The following is a 16415-nucleotide window of genomic DNA, read 5'->3' as shown; positions in this document are numbered from 1 at the left end:
ATCGGAAACAGGCTCCAGGCTCCGAGCCATCAGCCCAGAGCCTGATGCGGGGCTCGAACTCACGGATCTCGAGATCGTGACCTGGCCGAAGTCGGACGCTTAACCGACTGAGCCACCCAGGCGCCCCTAGAATTCCATAATCTTAAGGTGCCTCGTTGCCTCCCCACGGCTGCCCATCAAATTCACTAATTTTATTAGCATGTTGCCAAATGACACACGAAGTGCCTCAAAGCCAAGGCAGATCAGCTCTTCATGTTGAATGTGGTGCAAGGGTCAGCAGAGGATTTGAAAATCGAACTCGATCCTCCAGTTACTACCTAGTTGCCAGACCTAAGCTGGTTCTGAACAGTATTTTAAAACCAGATGGTTTGGCTCTAGAAGGGTGTTTAAAGATCCAAAGCACTCTTGGGAGCTTTGTTATCAAACAGTGATTGATTCCGTTAGATCTCTTTGAAAGCTTTGGCTCCAGGTCGCTGGTAACAAAAAGTTACCGTATTTCAATTTGTCTATTCGCTCAAATTTCCTGAAATATTTTGTAGAGGTCATCAGACTGCTGCATTCTGGTGATGAGGAGGCATAGATTTACCAGACTTTTAATTATCTTGTGCCTTTCCTGTAATTTTCGTTTGTGAGGGAGTGTTTGCATGCCGTGTTACTTTTCTAACCAGAGTGCTTGTGTGGCACTTTTTTATTGTCCAGAGGATTTTCTCATGTACTTCCAGCATGTTTTCACTTCATCCTGACCCTAGAGAGTACCATTTCATTGATCAAGAGAAGGGGGTTTCAAGAAGTGGCTTGCCTTGGTCCTACGGCCTTAATAGTGGCAGATCCTGAACTCTGAAGTCTTTGACCTTAAAACCCTTGGACTTCACAAGCTGACTGTGATTCTATATGTCTCCTAAAATAAGCAAAGGAATTACAAAGAACCAAAGCTCTTTTCTAAGAAAAGTGCTGCTCCCCTGGCCCTACATGACCCCCTCTATTACTTCTGGCCACACTCAGTATCTTTGCCTTCTGCTGGAGGGACTGTTAAGTGCTTCTCAGGAACCTTTACAATGGGGACATCTGTCACACTGCTAGTGTCAGGGAGGCTGAGGGTTTTCATGTGACTTGTGGCTTTGTTTCTCATTAGCTGCGTCTGATTGACCTTGAATAGTCAGCTCACCTCTTTGACCCTTAATTTCCCCATCTGTGAAATGGTGATGACAAAATGCCATGGTGGTTGTGATGAGCAAACGAAATAATCCTCACTCTTGGTACTGGACTAGGCATTTGGTCTGCGTTCAATAAATGGTGTAGAAATAACTAGTATTATTATTATTCTCCCATACAGTTCCGATTTCTAAAGTAGAAAATTTTCCTTTTCTTGAAACCTGAGTGTCGACATTAGTGAATCAAATACACATTGGAAAATGACCATATTAGAGAGTTATACGTGAGTTTTTGGCGTTCCAGTTAAACCTCTAATGTTGGAATAGAGAGTTGAACAGATATGTTAAAAAAAATCATTAACGGTAAAGCTTCAGGTGGCCGCAGGGGCCGGGCAGAGGGTAGGAGTCATGAGGGAGCAGCGGTGAATGGCAAGCCAGCCAGTGGGTACTCGAACCATCTCAAGGGCCTACCACCCCTCGCTAGTTAACATCTGACTGTTGTCGTGGCAACTCTGTAGGTCCACTGTTGCCACATCTTTTTAATTTTCTTTTTTTGTTTTTCATTTTATTTATTTGAGAGAGAACAAGTGAGGGAGAGGAGCAGAGGTGGAGAGCAAGAGAGAGAATCTTAAGCAGCCTCCATGCTCAGTGCTGAGCTGGATGTGGGGCTCGATCCCATGACCCTGGGATCATGACCTGAGCTGAAATCAAGAGTAGGATGTTCAACCAGCTGAGCCACCCAGGCACGCCATCTTTTAATTGTCTTAGTTGGAGTTGGAAATCCAGCTTTTCATGTGAAATATCCTAATTTGAAAACCTGGGGGGGCGCCTGGGTGGCTCAGTCGGTTAAGCGGCCGACTTTGGTTCAGGTCATGATCTCATGGTCCGAGGGTTCGAGCCCCGCGTCGGGCTCGGTGCTGACAGCTCAGAGCCTGGAGCCTGTTTCAGATTCTGTGTCTCCCTCTCTCTGGCCCTCCCCTGTTCATGCTCTGTCTCTCTCTGTCTCAAAAATAAATAAACGTTAAAAAAAATTTTTTTTTAAAAGAAAACTTGGTTCACGTTTTTTCTACGTTTATTTGTTTCTTTTGAGAGAGACAGAGAGTGAGGAAGGGACAGAGAAAGAGGGAGAGAGAGAATCCCAGGCAGGCTCCACGCTGTCAAGCACAGCATGGACTTGAACCCGTGAACCATGAGATCATAACCTGAGCTGAAATCAAGAGTCAGACACTTAACCTACTGAGCTACCTAAGAACCTCACTTGGTTCACATTTTAAAAAGAAAAGAGTTTAGGCCAAACAGAACACATCTGTGAACTCTGTGTGGCTCATGCAATCCCTGCTTTAACGTCTCTCAGTCTGGTCTACTGCCAGCTTATTTGGGTGTCAGAAACCAAGCATCTCGAACCTCACCCCTTAAAGAAGTACTTCACCTGAGTGCTATCGTATTTCCAGCCCTTTTGCAGAGCATGAGCCTCTGAATCATCTGCTCTGACCAGTATTTTCACATACTTCACAAAACTGAAGAGCCTTTCCATTTCCAAAGTTTTTTTGATAAAAATCATATAAGTACTGTTTGTTTTTTTTTTTTTTTTTTGGTTCCCTACAGGACTGTAAGCATCTTGAAAAGAAAGGGTTATGTCTCATAATGTCCACCCTTTCCATAAGAGTTCTTTTAAAAAAATTTTTTTAATGTTTATTTATTTTTGAAGGAGAGACAGAGAATGAGTGGGGGAGGGACAAAGAGACAGAGAGGGAGACCCAGAATTCGAAGCAGGCTCCAGGCTCTGAGCTGTCAGCACCGAGCCCGACACGGGGCTCGAACTCACAAACCGTGAGATCATGACCTGAGCTGAAGTCGGACGCTTCACCGACTGAGCCACCCAGGCACCCCCATAAGGCTTTAATATCCGCTCACAAAGCAGATAGGTAATGCATGTTTGCTTATGTCGGCTAATTTTTCTCATAATTATTTGAGTTGAGTTGGAATGCTATAGCACTCCATAAATCGTGTGCTCGTTATGGTGCCTCTGCCAGGCTATTTACCAATGCTGTTTTGACTGTCACCAAGAGCGTTAATCATATTTATTTGCAGTAATCTCTGGGTGCTTTTGCTTGTTGTCACGGTATACCATCCAAGTCACATCAACTGAGGGAGAATTGTTTTCATAAAGCACCAACTAACTTTAAAGCATTTCCCAGCAGAATAGTTATTTTGACAGTATGTGAAATGGTGTCAAATTGTACTCTTTCACTTGGTATGGTATCCCATTTGCATTGTTGTGGCTTAATTTATTCAACTGGTTTCCTCTTTTCCTCAACCCCAGCCCCTGCATTCTCCTGGTGTTGGCTCATTTCAAAGTCTCTAGAGTTAAGATTTTGCCAGATAAACACACTGTGAAAATCAGCTTTCTTAATGGTAAACTAAAATTGCCATGTGTGGACAGTGGCATTTGTTGCCAACTGCTCACCCCTGCCCAGCTTTCTGGGGGCTGTTTTTCTACTAGATCCCTGTTAAACATTAAAGAAGATGATTGAGAGAGCTAAGAGTTTTTCAGCTCTTTGTGGCAAAGATTCTAGTATTCGGAAATACTGCCTTTGGCAGTAATATAGATATTTCCATCAGCACGAGTCATTTAAAATGTGTGGGTTTTGTCACCTGATATGTGGCCTGATTCTGGGACATATACCCGCTACCCCCCCCCCCCCCCCCCCCGCAAAAGAAAGCAAATGCAGCAAGTGTTTTCGGAGAACTCAAGCTGCACTTCATCCTCAGTGATCCAAGAAATTCAGGGCTAAGCAAGAAAACAGAGTGTGCATATTGGGAGCTATTTGGAACTATAAGGGTTGGGGAGTGTTCAGTTGAGAAGTTTGCAATCAAACTCTAGCTCAGTTATTTTATGTTTGCCACTAGAAAATGCCAATTACTTTTCCATTCAGCTGCAACTTGTTTTAGTCTATATATGGCTTTAAAAAATCTCCCTGTAAATCAGAATTTTAAAATCCTCCTTTAAAGGTACAGTCAAGTTTTCAATGTAAAATGCCCTATTGGATTAATCCCTTTGAAACATAGCTTAATCCCTTCATTTATTTGTTTGGTGAATACAAGTTCCTACATTGGTTTATGCAGTTTCCTTGAAACAATCCATAGTGAACAATTCGACTCATTTTAGCCAAAAAGGCTAAAGAAAAAAAAAAATAAAGAAACCCAAACCTTCAAAGCTAACTTCCTCCACTGAACAAGTCAAAAAGGGAGGGAACACACACGCACACACACAGGCACACGCACACACACACACACACACACACACACACACCTCCTCTCCGATTTATTCACAGTTACCTACTTTTTCGTGAATTTAGGCTGGAGTTTTATTAGGATGGTTGACAACTGTCCAGATTCATTAGTTTACTTGCCAGCCCCTGACTTTTAAGTTTTTAAACCAGGCCTGGAGTTTCTTCAGTTCATTTCTAGATTAGAATATTTCTACTATGAGGGGAGGCAGACTACGTCTGAGATTCAGTTCTTGCCTCCTGTGCTTCTGCTCCCGGGGCTTTTGCTCTGCCTTCCCAACTCTCCTTGCCTTTTGTAAATCTCACTTGATCAAGCCAGTCCTGTGAATAGCATACACACCAGAACATGCATGTGCCACTCAAATGCAGGATGCCTATTTGATGAATGATTCTCTGTCTTCAGAGATCTCATCTCTGCTCAGACTCTCCTGGTCTGAGCTATTTGCTCAGCCCAGAGTGCCTTTATTTAAATTAAAAAAAATTTTTTTAACGTTTATTTATTTTTGAGAAGAGAGAGACAGAGCATGAGCAGGGGAGGAGAGAGAAAGAGGGAGACACAGAATCCGAAGCAGGCTCCAGGCTCCGAGCTGTCAGCACAGAGCCCAACACAGGGCTCGACCTCACGGACCATGAGATCATGACCTGAACCGAAGTCAGACGCTTAACCGACTGAGCCACCCAGGCGCCCCGCAGAGTGCCTTTTTGTCCTTCCCTTGCCAAAGCCACCCATTCTTCAAGGACCGATCCCCACCCCCCACCCCCCATAAAACTGGGTATTCCTGTGCCAGTCTCTCTCCTTTTTTTGACTTCATGCCTGCATTTAAAGACAAGTCAGTTACATTTGATAATTTTGCTTCTCCAACTAGAAGGTAAGCCCCAGGAGGGCAGATGTTTGTTTTAAATCTCTTGGGACGTGGAGAATATCACAGACGCTTGACAGATCCTTAAAGGTTGGCCATGTGGTAGGCAATTTCAATGTGAAAGGATACATCTTTTCTTATTAGGTTTTTGACTAGAATGACTTTTCTGCCATTTCAGAGAGATTTTCGAGTATTGTTTCGGTCATCCTTGGAAGGTTTTTTGAAAGTATTATCATAGAACATTTGCACGAAAAGAATTGATGTATTCAGGCCACTTGTCTCTGTTTCTTTCCTGCCCATACTCTGGTCTCCAAGTTAACTAAGTGATGGTTTCTCTAGGACTCATCCTGGTCCTTCAGAGACCGTGCGGGACTATCACTTGAAGAAGAGCCCACCTCCCCTGCTCTCCAGATATTTACAATTACTTAGGGAATGGCGGTTAAAATACTTTTAAAACTAAAATAGAAGGTATTGTGTCGTGTTACGATTTCCAGCTATGCTGTAGAGAAGAAAAATATTCCTAAAATGTCTTCGACTTAATCACGAGGTGTTATTTGTTTGTTTATAGACATAGGCCAAAGTATTTTATTCCCTCGGAAATGTCTTTCTTCCGTGAAGAGTTATGAAGGGCCTGCTCTGAGGCTGCTTGACTTGCTGCTTTGTTCTGGAGGGAGGACGTGTGTGACGGGCCAATACACTTGTCCCACCTGGTCTCGGGGGCCGTGGGGCATTTGTTGCCAGCATCACAGACCATGGCGGCTGTCTGCCAGATGGTCGCCTCAGTGTCTGACTCCGAAATGCCAACTGCAATTAAAAACCTTCTTTCAGAGAACAAGTCTTTCAATTCTGGGCCCATATGGTGATCAGAGCCTCTGGGCCTGTGATCGTTTAAGAGGCCAGACTCAAGAGAAAAGCAGATGGAAAGAACCGTAAGATGAGACATGCCTGTAAAAAAGGTGAGGAGCGGTATTTAATTTCGCTGGGTCCAGTATGAGTGGAGAAGGGGGAATAATGGCCAGGCAAAAACTGGGCTCCCCCTAGCCTTCCTCCTCAACACGTGAACCAGCGGCATCAGCAGAATCTGGGAACGGTCTCAGTTTCTCCCTGTAATGCCCAGTTTAATGAGTACTTGGCTAGGCTACAGGGCCCAGCTCTTCAATCAAACATTAACCCGGGTGTTGCTGTGGAGGTACTTTGCAGATGTGATTAACAACTGTAATCAGTTGACTCTAAGTCAAGTCACATTACCCTGGGTAATGTGATTGGGCCTCATCCAACCAGTCGGAAGGCCTTGGGAGCAGAAGAGGTCTCCCCGAGAAGAAATTCTGTCTCAGTGCTGTAGCATTCATTCTTGCCTGGGTTTCCAAGCCCTGGCCTGCCCTCTAAATTTTGGACTTGCAAGCCCCACAATTGCATGAGCCAATACAGTATCCCACACCTGGGGGTTTAAACGTATTCCCCAAATCTTTGTGCCCCTCGTAACATCTGAGAAGCACTTCTCAGAAGCATGTGGAGTTCTGTTCACCAGTTGCCATGGATTATTCTTTGAGATGCTGCAGGTAATTGTATCAATTTTAGTGGTCCTGCTCTGAAATAAATAGCACTAAACAAGACCTCCACAGGTGTTTGTAGAACGAATTCATTCTTAGGTGCCCCCCAAAACGCATCACTAGGCGACAAGAGATAGATGCATGAATTCAAACATACGGGAGTGCATTTCTGGCAAAGTGTTTAAGGTTATGTGTAGAATCTTGAGATTTCACCTAGTACTTCAGTTAACAGTTGCCACCATTCCAAAGATAACGGACTAAGAATTCCTATCCGATAGTCATATCTAATATTTATCTGGAATAAATCTAAGCCTTAGTAGGCTGCTCATCACTAACCTTCAAAGACAACAGGGTTGTTCCAGAAATAGACACAGCTAAGCTTTTACTCAATTCATATTCTCAAGACCTGGAACTTGTGTCTCCAGGCAATGAGTTTGGGGAAAATGGGCCCTAAAATGAGGAAGGCAGTATGACCTAGACTGAAGGTCTTGGTATTACTCATGGGTTTGTTTGAAGAGAAGTGAAATGCGGTGTGCCATGTGACCCCATCATATGCTGAAGGAGGCTACCCAGGCTCACTTCCTTTAGCGAATGACTTTCTAGGTGAGAGATGTTCTTATTGGAACCTCTTTCTGGGGGGACATTATGAATAGCTGATTTGCCTGGTATGGGTAGAAAATTCCCTGAAGATGGTCAGCTGTGCACAGAGGGCATAGAGACACTAAAAATGTTCACTAATATGAGAACATATTAACTAAAGATGCAGGAGGGTAATTTAACCCGAATTGGAAGTAATTTGGAAGTTGGTTAGGGTCTACTGTGGGGTTAATTAGGTGGCTTTTGTTGTGGTGTTTAGGGTAATATCTTTGTCCCTGGCGATTCACATATATCCACTCACCTTTCATTACTTTGGCTTCACAAACACGTATTCACAAACATAAGATGTTTGATACCTGAGGTTGCAATGGTAACTTCTTCTGTTGATTGGAATGCACAGATGGAATCATGCACGTGGTGAATAGCCACTAGGGCCCTTCCTGCACCCCCCCCAGGAACCCCCCCCCCCAACTCTGAATAGCGGTGTGCTACTTAGGGTGCTATCGGTGATTCTTGAGGACTCTGGGCTAGTCCTTGGAATCTTCGGCGGTGGGGGGCTTGTGGGTCTTCAGGGAGTCTGTAAGTCAGCCCTCTGAAATGATAGCCAAAACGTCCTAAGTATGTCTCCCCCATCTCTTCAGAGTGACTTCATAAAGTTTTTAGCAAAACTAGATGACCTCCAACAAAGCTTAAGAGAAGCTTTGCCCCTGACATTTCGCTCTATGCCACCAACACACGTATTCACAAGGGAGAACACTGGCCTAAAGCAGAGGCTGATGCTTACAGGCTGGCTGGAGTTGTCAAGGTAGGGAGCCTCCTGAGGTCGGTGAATAGGGAGTGGCTGGCTGGAGAAGGGAGGGCAAGAAATTATAGTGAATATGCCCCGGGTAAAGGCTTTCAAATTTTTCAGAAAAACAAAAACATAAAAAACAGCTGCTCAACCTTAAAAAGTCTGTTCACCTTAGCAGTGGTCGCTTTTACAATAATAAAGAGAAAGATGAGGCCTCTTCACTGGGTACTTACGACGCGATATGTGATAACTTAACATCCTTTGGTGCACAGTAGGTGTTTGATGTGTATGAATCCCCACTGTAAATGGTCCCTTCCCCCCCGACACACACACACACCTGTACCTCCAAGTAGGGACTGAAGTTGGCTGTTTGCCTTTTTCCCAGGGTTCATTGCAAAGGCCTTCCCTTTCTGGGTCTTGCCGTAGGCAGCCGGCTTTGTAGACCTGCATGTCTCCAGGGGCCCCGTTTGCACAGACTGCGGTCGGAATGCCACCCCCAGGGCTGTGTGGCTTGGCGGCCCTTCTCTAGCCTTTCTCTTCTTTGATGGCCCTCTTTGGTGTCTTCACTGTTGATTGTGCTTTGTAGGCATCAGATCTAAAGCCCTTCTACTTGTCAACAGGTCTGCGGCTGCCCTGGTGGCTTCCAACAGTGGACTCACTGTTTGCACTTCTCTCCTGACTTTTCTCACACTTCTTAGCGTGTGTTAGAAAAGCACTAGCCATCCCTGAGAAGGACTCCTTTTAGGGGCTGGTACTCCTGGCTTTATGGAGGGGCTGCTCCATTACGGTCACAGAAGTTGTGTGTGTGTGTGTGTGCGCGCGCGCGCGTGTGCATGTGTGTGCATGTGTGTGTGTGCGCAAGTGTGTGTGCGTGTGTGGTGGGAGGGTTGTTTGTTTTGCGCCGGTCATGTTGTTTTCAGTTAATTCTAGGTCAGGATTCTCTGCCTTGGGTGCACGTTAGAATCATCCAGGCAGCTTCTTAAAATTCTGATGCTCAGGCTGCCTTCCAGCATAATTAAATCAGTGTATCTGGAGGTGGGACCTGGGCCTCATTATCTTTTAAAAGCTCCGTAGGTGATTGATTCTGACATGCCCTCAAAGTCGGTAACCGCTAATACAGGCTAAAATCCTAAAATGCTAGAAGGCTTAATTCCATTTCATGGAGGCTTCATTTTATATTTAAAAAGAACAAAGCTTCTGGCAAATGCATGTTTGTCTGTCTGAAACATACTCTATACCAAAAAAAAAAAAAAATTCACATAAATACAACATGCCCCAGCTTTTTGTTGTTTTACAAATGTCTTATAGGGAAATCTAAAGGGTTAAGTTAGTTATTTCATAAATAGATCCAAATCTAACTATTGCAAATATATATATATATATATACACACACATATATATATATATATATATATATATATATATTCATTGTCGTGTTAGTCCCAAATTGAACACAAGGTTCAGAAAGCATTTTAGCCTGTATTTTTAGCTTAGCATAGAGCTCTGGGTCTGGGAGACAAATTTCAAAATAGTTTGTTGCCTAAAAATATACTTCCTGAAATGAACTTGAGGCCTGAGAGGGATGAATGGGTTTGGTTTTTTTTTTCTTCTTCTTCTTCTATATTTAATGTTACCACAAGAAAGCAAATCTTAAATTTATATATGTTTGTATTTTTAGAGACCCAGGAAACAGGTGCTGTGCCCAAGTGATGAAGAGGGTTTCGTGGCAAAGTGTGGATGACAGAAATCTGAAATTCACGGGACAGGGAGAGACAGGGGGTGGGTGATGAAGTCGTTCCTTTGGCTTTAGGCAGGAGCATGCTTGACACAGGGAGGAGATGGGGAGGCTCTCCTCAGGCCTTTCCAAGGGCGATCCCTGGGAGAAACGTACCTCCCAGCTTCCTAATGGCCAGTGACTGATATGGTGCTACAGGTGGTCTAGGCACCTGATCTTTCTTAGTCCAGTTGTTAAGTGTCTCTGAGTTCATGTTTGTTGACCAAATGCCTAGTAGCCTTGTCTTTATTTTTTATTTTTTTAATGTTATTTATTTTTGAGAGACAGAGAGAAAGAGGGAGGGAGAACAAGTGGGGAAGGGGCAGAGAGAGAAGGAGACACAGAATCTGAAGCAGGCTTCAAGCTCCAGGCTCTCAGCACAGAGCCGGATGTGGGGCTCGAACTCACGAACTGTGAGATCATGACCTGAGCTGAAGTCAGATGCTTAACCTACTGAGCCACCCAGGCGCCCTCCCCCCGCAACCCGCAGAAGCCTTGTTTTACTTCTCTTGACTCTCAAACTCATCCATTGAACTTCCACTTTTGCCAGTAGAAATGGATCTCGTGCAGGAAAAATAAGGGGAAGGTAGTGTTATCCCCTTTTTAATGGTCTGTTAACATGCAGCATGTATCTTGCAAAGAACAGTCTGTCTTCAATATGTTATTGATGACTGTGAATGAATATTGCATGTATAATCACACCCGCCACCCCCCAATCTGAAGGAAGAAGTTATGTATCCTTTCCCACTTGATACAAAGAGTCAAACGTGAACTCCTTATAGTTAGTCCTTTGTGTATTCATTCTTCACATAGTCATCTGACAAATACTTTGGATACCTTCTATGTAGCAGGTCGTCTTCTTGGCACTAGAGATACAGTGTGTAGACAGGGCAGATGAAAGCTCACGGAGCTTGCATCTTGGTGGATAGATTGTAAGCAAGTAAGTGACTGAGATAGTTGTGCAGGAGATACAACAGAATTCTGTGGTAGTTACTTGTGGGTTGCTTTAGGATGAAGAGGTCACATTAACTGGAGACCAGGAAGGTGACAAAAAGCCAGACAAGGGAATAGCAAGTGAAAGGCTCTGGGGAGGAAGGAACTCGGCTTCTTCCGGGGAAGGCCGGAAGGAGCTGGTGGGGGTGTGGCGGTGGATAAAGTCAGAGAGATAGCAGGTGGTAGATTCTTGAGGTAGAACTCACCTTTCACTCACCTGCGGGACTCCGGCGCCTGGAGCCTTGCCAATTTTGGGGATTCTATCTCAGAGACAGTCAGTGTTGGTTGATTAACTGATTTCCTTCAAGGCAATGGGGAGAAGTTAGAACCAGTCTCTTGCAAAGAACGCCCTTGTAGCTCTTCCCATGCAGGTGAGGAGACTGATGGCAGTGTCCTGCCTCACCTACAGTGTCTCCTCTGAGTTGGCCAACACGCTTTTGTACCGCACAGCTCTGCTCCATTGTGACCTCTCTCTGCCCATCTAAGTGGTGGCCCTCGTTAGGATCCTGTATCTTCTGTGTTTCTATTTTGGGTTACCCTGCCCTCATTTGTTTCCTTGTCTGTCTACTCAGCTAAATGATGGTTTCCTTAAGGTAGTGTTCTCTGTGCTTCCAGCACCCAGAACTATGCAGTAGACCGATCAGTTCGCTGTTTCTGGATGGAATGATTGTTTGTAGATAGAGTGCCTTAGGTAACCACTGACAAAATCAAGAAGTTACTCAGACGTCCCCCCGCCCCGGCCACCGCCACCCTGAAATGGCTTTCATTACGAATCGCCTGTGTGAAGGAAATTCTGATCTGACATAAAGGCATTATTTTATTTCATTCGAAATTGCAACACATCATCAGGGGTTCGCTGGCAGGCTGCCTAGCAGTTAGATACTCATTTAACGTGTCTTGCTTTTCCCTCCCCAGTTAACAATGGCATGATGGTCACCGACAACAATGGTATCATCAAGTTTCCGCAATTGTGCAAATTTTGTGATGTGAGATCTTCCACCTGTGACAGCCAGAAATCCTGCCTGAGCAACTGCAGCATCACGTCTATCTGCGAGAGGCCACACGAAGTCTGTCTGGCCGTCTGGTAAGGTGGCCTCTAAAAATCTGCCTTTTCTCTCTTTTCTAAGTGATGCGCGCTGCCGTGCGTAAAGTCAGGGTGTCCCCTGGCCCCCTGACTTGTCCCTTTCCCTCAGGCAGCCTCTCTTCCGGAGATATTCTGTATGTTTTCAGATACATACACACCCCTGTGGATCTGTTTACATGTGGGCGTGACAGTGTATAAGATGGCCTTAAATATTTACAATAAGTCTGGGACCCCTTCCTTGTATGAAGGAGAGACATTTGCCACTTGTCGTTTTAACTGACAACCTCCCGCTCGGTACCCCAGAGTGACACCAGGAGCTTTGTTTCTCTGAGGCAATGTCAGTCTTGTTTTATGGGAGGAGAGGGGATGAAAGGTGGCTGTGTAAAGAGGAAAGACCTTGTCAAAAACAGGGAAGTTCTTAGGAGAACCAGAAAAACAGCCCATTCATTAGTCAGAAGTCCTGGCCATGTTACTCACAGTATCACTGGCCTAAATAATCCATCTTGCTCTGGGATCAGAACTGCTTGTTTCTTAGGTCACATTCCCTTCATATTCTCTCTCTCTCTCTTTCTATCTCTCTCATTCCCCCTTCAACACATGCACACACACACACACACACACACACACACACACACACGGTGCTCATAAATCCTTTGATTCATTCATAGTTTGGGATTGGGAGTAAGAGCAAGAGATAAAAGGAAAATAGAGATTAAAAGAGTCCTCTTTTATAAAATGTATAAATTCATTAATGAAATACAGCATTTGCAGACTTACTCTGATGTTTTAAATTTGTCAGCCAATTTTTTCTTAAGTAACCTATGTGTTTCCTGGCCAGTTGGCAAATGAGAATATCTGTATCTATCTATCTATATATTTTCTTAGTTTTTTTTAACATTTATTTATTTTTGAGAGAGCGAAACAGAGCACGAGTGGGGGAGGGGCAGAGAGCAGTGGGGGACACAGAATCCAAAGCAGGCTCCAGGCTCCGAGCCGTCAGCACAGAGCCCGACGCGGGGCTCGCACTCACAGACCGTGTGAGATCATGACCTGAGCCAAAGCTGGCCGCTTAACCGACTGAGCCACCCCGGCATCCTGGCGAATGAGAAGATAAACCCAAATGTCTCCCTGCACCGCCCCCCACCCACCCCACCGCCTTTTGGAGAAAAAGTCTTTTGAGACTTTCTCCAGACCACATACAGTTAGCCTTGATGATAGATCTGAAAAGCTTGCAAATTTCTTTTTTTTTCCCTTTTTTTTTCCAACGTTTTTATTTATTTTTGGGACAGAGAGAGACCGAGCATGAACGGGGGAGGGGCAGAGAGAGAGGGAGACACAGAATCGGAAACAGGCTCCAGGCTCTGAGCCATCAGCCCAGAGCCTGACGCGGGGCTCGAACTCACGGACCGTGAGATCGTGACCTGGCTGAAGTCGGACGCCTAACTGACTGCGCCACCCAGGCGCCCCGCAAATTTCGATACATACCAGGGGATGAACGAGTTTCTTAAGAACTCCAAGAATGTTAACAGCCAGTAGCTGTCGTGACGGCTTGCTCTACCTGCCAACCTCATCAGGTCCAGTTCTGAGCACCGTCTTTGCGAAAGGGGTTTTGACAGAGAGCGTGTTCAGAGGAAGAGGGGCCGGTACGCTTGCAGGCTTAGGAAGCTTGTGATGTGTCAGCTGTTCCTCACAATCTGACGTGGTGAGTCCAGTAAAGAGAAGACATGGGCTCTGTTGAGAGACGTTGGATGGCTGCTCAAGGGGAAACTATAATAAACTCGTTCTCCATCATTCTGAAGGGCAGAAAGAGGATCCGTCAAATGAACAAGGGATCGGTCTGCAGTATAAGTGTGAACATTTTCACACTTGTGGTTTCCTGCCAGCCAAACAGGCTTCCTCGACTGAGGAGTCAAAGTGCAGGGGAGGCTGGGGGACCACCCATCGAGTCTAATGCAGGAAAGATTGAGGCACCAGATTGTTATGGCCTCAAAGCTTCCTCCTTTGCGTCTGGTCTCTGCTGATCACCTTTACTTAAATCTCCACCGTGACGTGAGAGTTTACTTCTGCGACCCCAGACAGGCTCATCTGATAGATATTTTGACCTGTGGTCCAAGCCCCACTGATGGCACGTGAATCGAGTCGCTGTGAAATTCCCATCTCTGGAACGAGGCGTTACTCGCTGTCTCAGAGGATGCGAGCATGTAGCGGGGAGGAGACCTCCCTGTTTCCTCGGTGTGCCCACCATGAAGAGTTAATACAGCCAGTGTTGTTTTTCTACCTGTCTCAGCAAAGACAAATCCTCCCGTGGGGGTGGAGTGTCGGTAAAGAGAAAGGGAAGTGAGAGGTGCTGTCGCACATCTTGCCCACCCTCCTCCGCACTGAAGCCCTCACCCCCTCAGCTGCTGGCACCAGTCGCCGCTGAGGGATCACCCGAGTCCCTCCAGCTAATTTCCCTCCCTCCACTGACTGGAGCTTCTGCCCTCACGTGGCCTCTGCTCAAACTTGCCCCTCCCCATGGGGAGCCAGCCTCCCGTGACCGATTGACTCCAGGGTCCAAAATGCCAGGCCACGTTGCCTCCTTTGGGACCGCCCTGACTGGCCATCTTAGCTTTACATCTTCTGAGGGATCAGGGAGTCATTTGCTGTGACCTGCATTGTGGCTCAGCTCCTGCTGTGGGAAGTGCTCCTTCCTTCATCCCTTACAGGTGCCTCTCCAGAAACTCGCAGAAATCTCACCTTAAGGTCCGTTTCCAGGGAAGCCCAGCTAACAGCCAGATGTGGAAACGGAAAGGCTCTACCCCTGCTCGTGCATGCCAGTGCCTTTTCCGTCGTGGTGTTCTTTTCATTCATTCATTGACTCATTTGTTCGTTTAACTGATGTCAGCTGCGCCCCCATACCGTGTCAGACGCGTACGTTCTTGCCAAGGATAAAAATAATTTGGACCCAAAGTTAATTTCATTATTGTGTTTCTGGTTTTGAGTGGATGTTGACAAACCCCTTTAATGGCTCAGAGCAAATGTTTCAGCGCAAAGAAGTCTGTATTTATTCCATCGTATTCTCCCTTCCTATGCTCAACTGTATCCGAAGATGTTTTTCAGAGTTGGCTTTGCCTGCCAGGGAGCACTGTTACAGGAGTGAGTGGAGAAAGCAGTTAAGGACTTTCCCCAGACTCAAGTATTCTAATTGAATTTCCTCTCTGCAATTTTAGTTCTCTAAGCAGCGAGGAGATGGCAGGCAAGAGGCTCAGGAGCTGCCCAGGGATTATACGGCAGCTTTCCTGCACGGCCCACAGTTCCTTCCTCCGTCCATTCGTTGGGCTCTAGAAGCTTCACAAGGAAGAGACACCCTACTTTTACTTGGGGGGCACAGAAGACTCAGCCTTCAGTTTGTTACCCGAACCAAAAAGCAACCATCTCTGGGCACGCACACAACACACACACCCCCTCGCGGTGGGGGCAGGGAGGGAGGTGCTCTTGCTTCATGCCTGCCGTTTTTGCCAAGACTTTCAGTAGCTTTGGGGTGAAGGATCAGTGGGTTTTTTAAATAGGCATGGTTCGTTGTGTGATCGTGCCAAGTTGGGTTTCACTTTGCTCCCTGCTAGCCACCCTAGAGTAAGGATTCCGATTGTGGCATTTCCTTTACCAGGAGGGACCTGCTCAGCAAGGGCGTGCTTCTCTCGTGCCTGCTGGAGTGTTAGTTCCAGAACCCTTGAGCTCTCTCGCCTCGGGCCCATTTGCCTTTGCGGGAGCCGACCCTAGGTTGCGTGGATGCCAGACACGCTGTCTGTATTCCTGGTTGGACCATTCTATCTGTACCCTTACTTCTGCTCTTCTTATCTTTGTTGACATATTGCCCATTAGTGTCCTGGAATTTAACACCCTAGCGGTGGTACTGTTAAAGTTGCTCTTCCCCTGTGGACATGGCCTACCTGTTTTCCAGGTGAGGGCTGTGCCTCAGCTGCTTCTTGCTTCCAACCTGCCTCCCATTTGCCTTGCTGCACGCAGTGAGCTTGTTGCCGGGAGGGGAGCAGCTGGTGAGTGTGTGTGGGCATGTGGGCACGCGTGTGCACTCAGTCGCATGCATTCAGAATCCTTCCCACGGGAGATTATATTTGCAAATTGATGGTCATTGAGGCCTTATTGACCCTTCCCTAGACAACCCCCGCTCCAGATATAGAGACTACCTTTCAAGACCACACGTATTTTGCATCTGAAGAGGTCAGAGATGGGAGGAAAGAGGTCAAACCAACCTTGGTGTTGGACACAGTCCTCCAAGATGGCAACTTTATGAGGAGCAGATTGAAACAGGCAGAGAATGGTGCACAT

The 16415-nt window shown here is 46.0% G+C and overlaps 1 protein-coding gene across 1 annotated transcript in view; it reads left to right on the top strand.

The window, feature by feature from the left end:
- The window catches only part of TGFBR2 (transforming growth factor beta receptor 2), a 90570-nt gene that overhangs the window by 26166 nt on the left and 47989 nt on the right, over positions 1 to 16415 (top strand). The window contains exon 2 of the mRNA XM_047874669.1: positions 11921 to 12089. Coding sequence (XP_047730625.1) covers positions 11921 to 12089 — 169 coding nt within the window. The remainder of the gene's footprint in view (positions 1 to 11920; positions 12090 to 16415) is intronic.

Source organism: Prionailurus viverrinus, chromosome C2, assembly GCF_022837055.1.
Source record: "Prionailurus viverrinus isolate Anna chromosome C2, UM_Priviv_1.0, whole genome shotgun sequence".
Taxonomy (NCBI): Eukaryota; Metazoa; Chordata; class Mammalia; order Carnivora; family Felidae; genus Prionailurus; species Prionailurus viverrinus.
The sequence above is the reverse complement of the archived record's forward strand: the minus strand, read 5'-3'. Positions and strand labels throughout refer to the sequence as shown.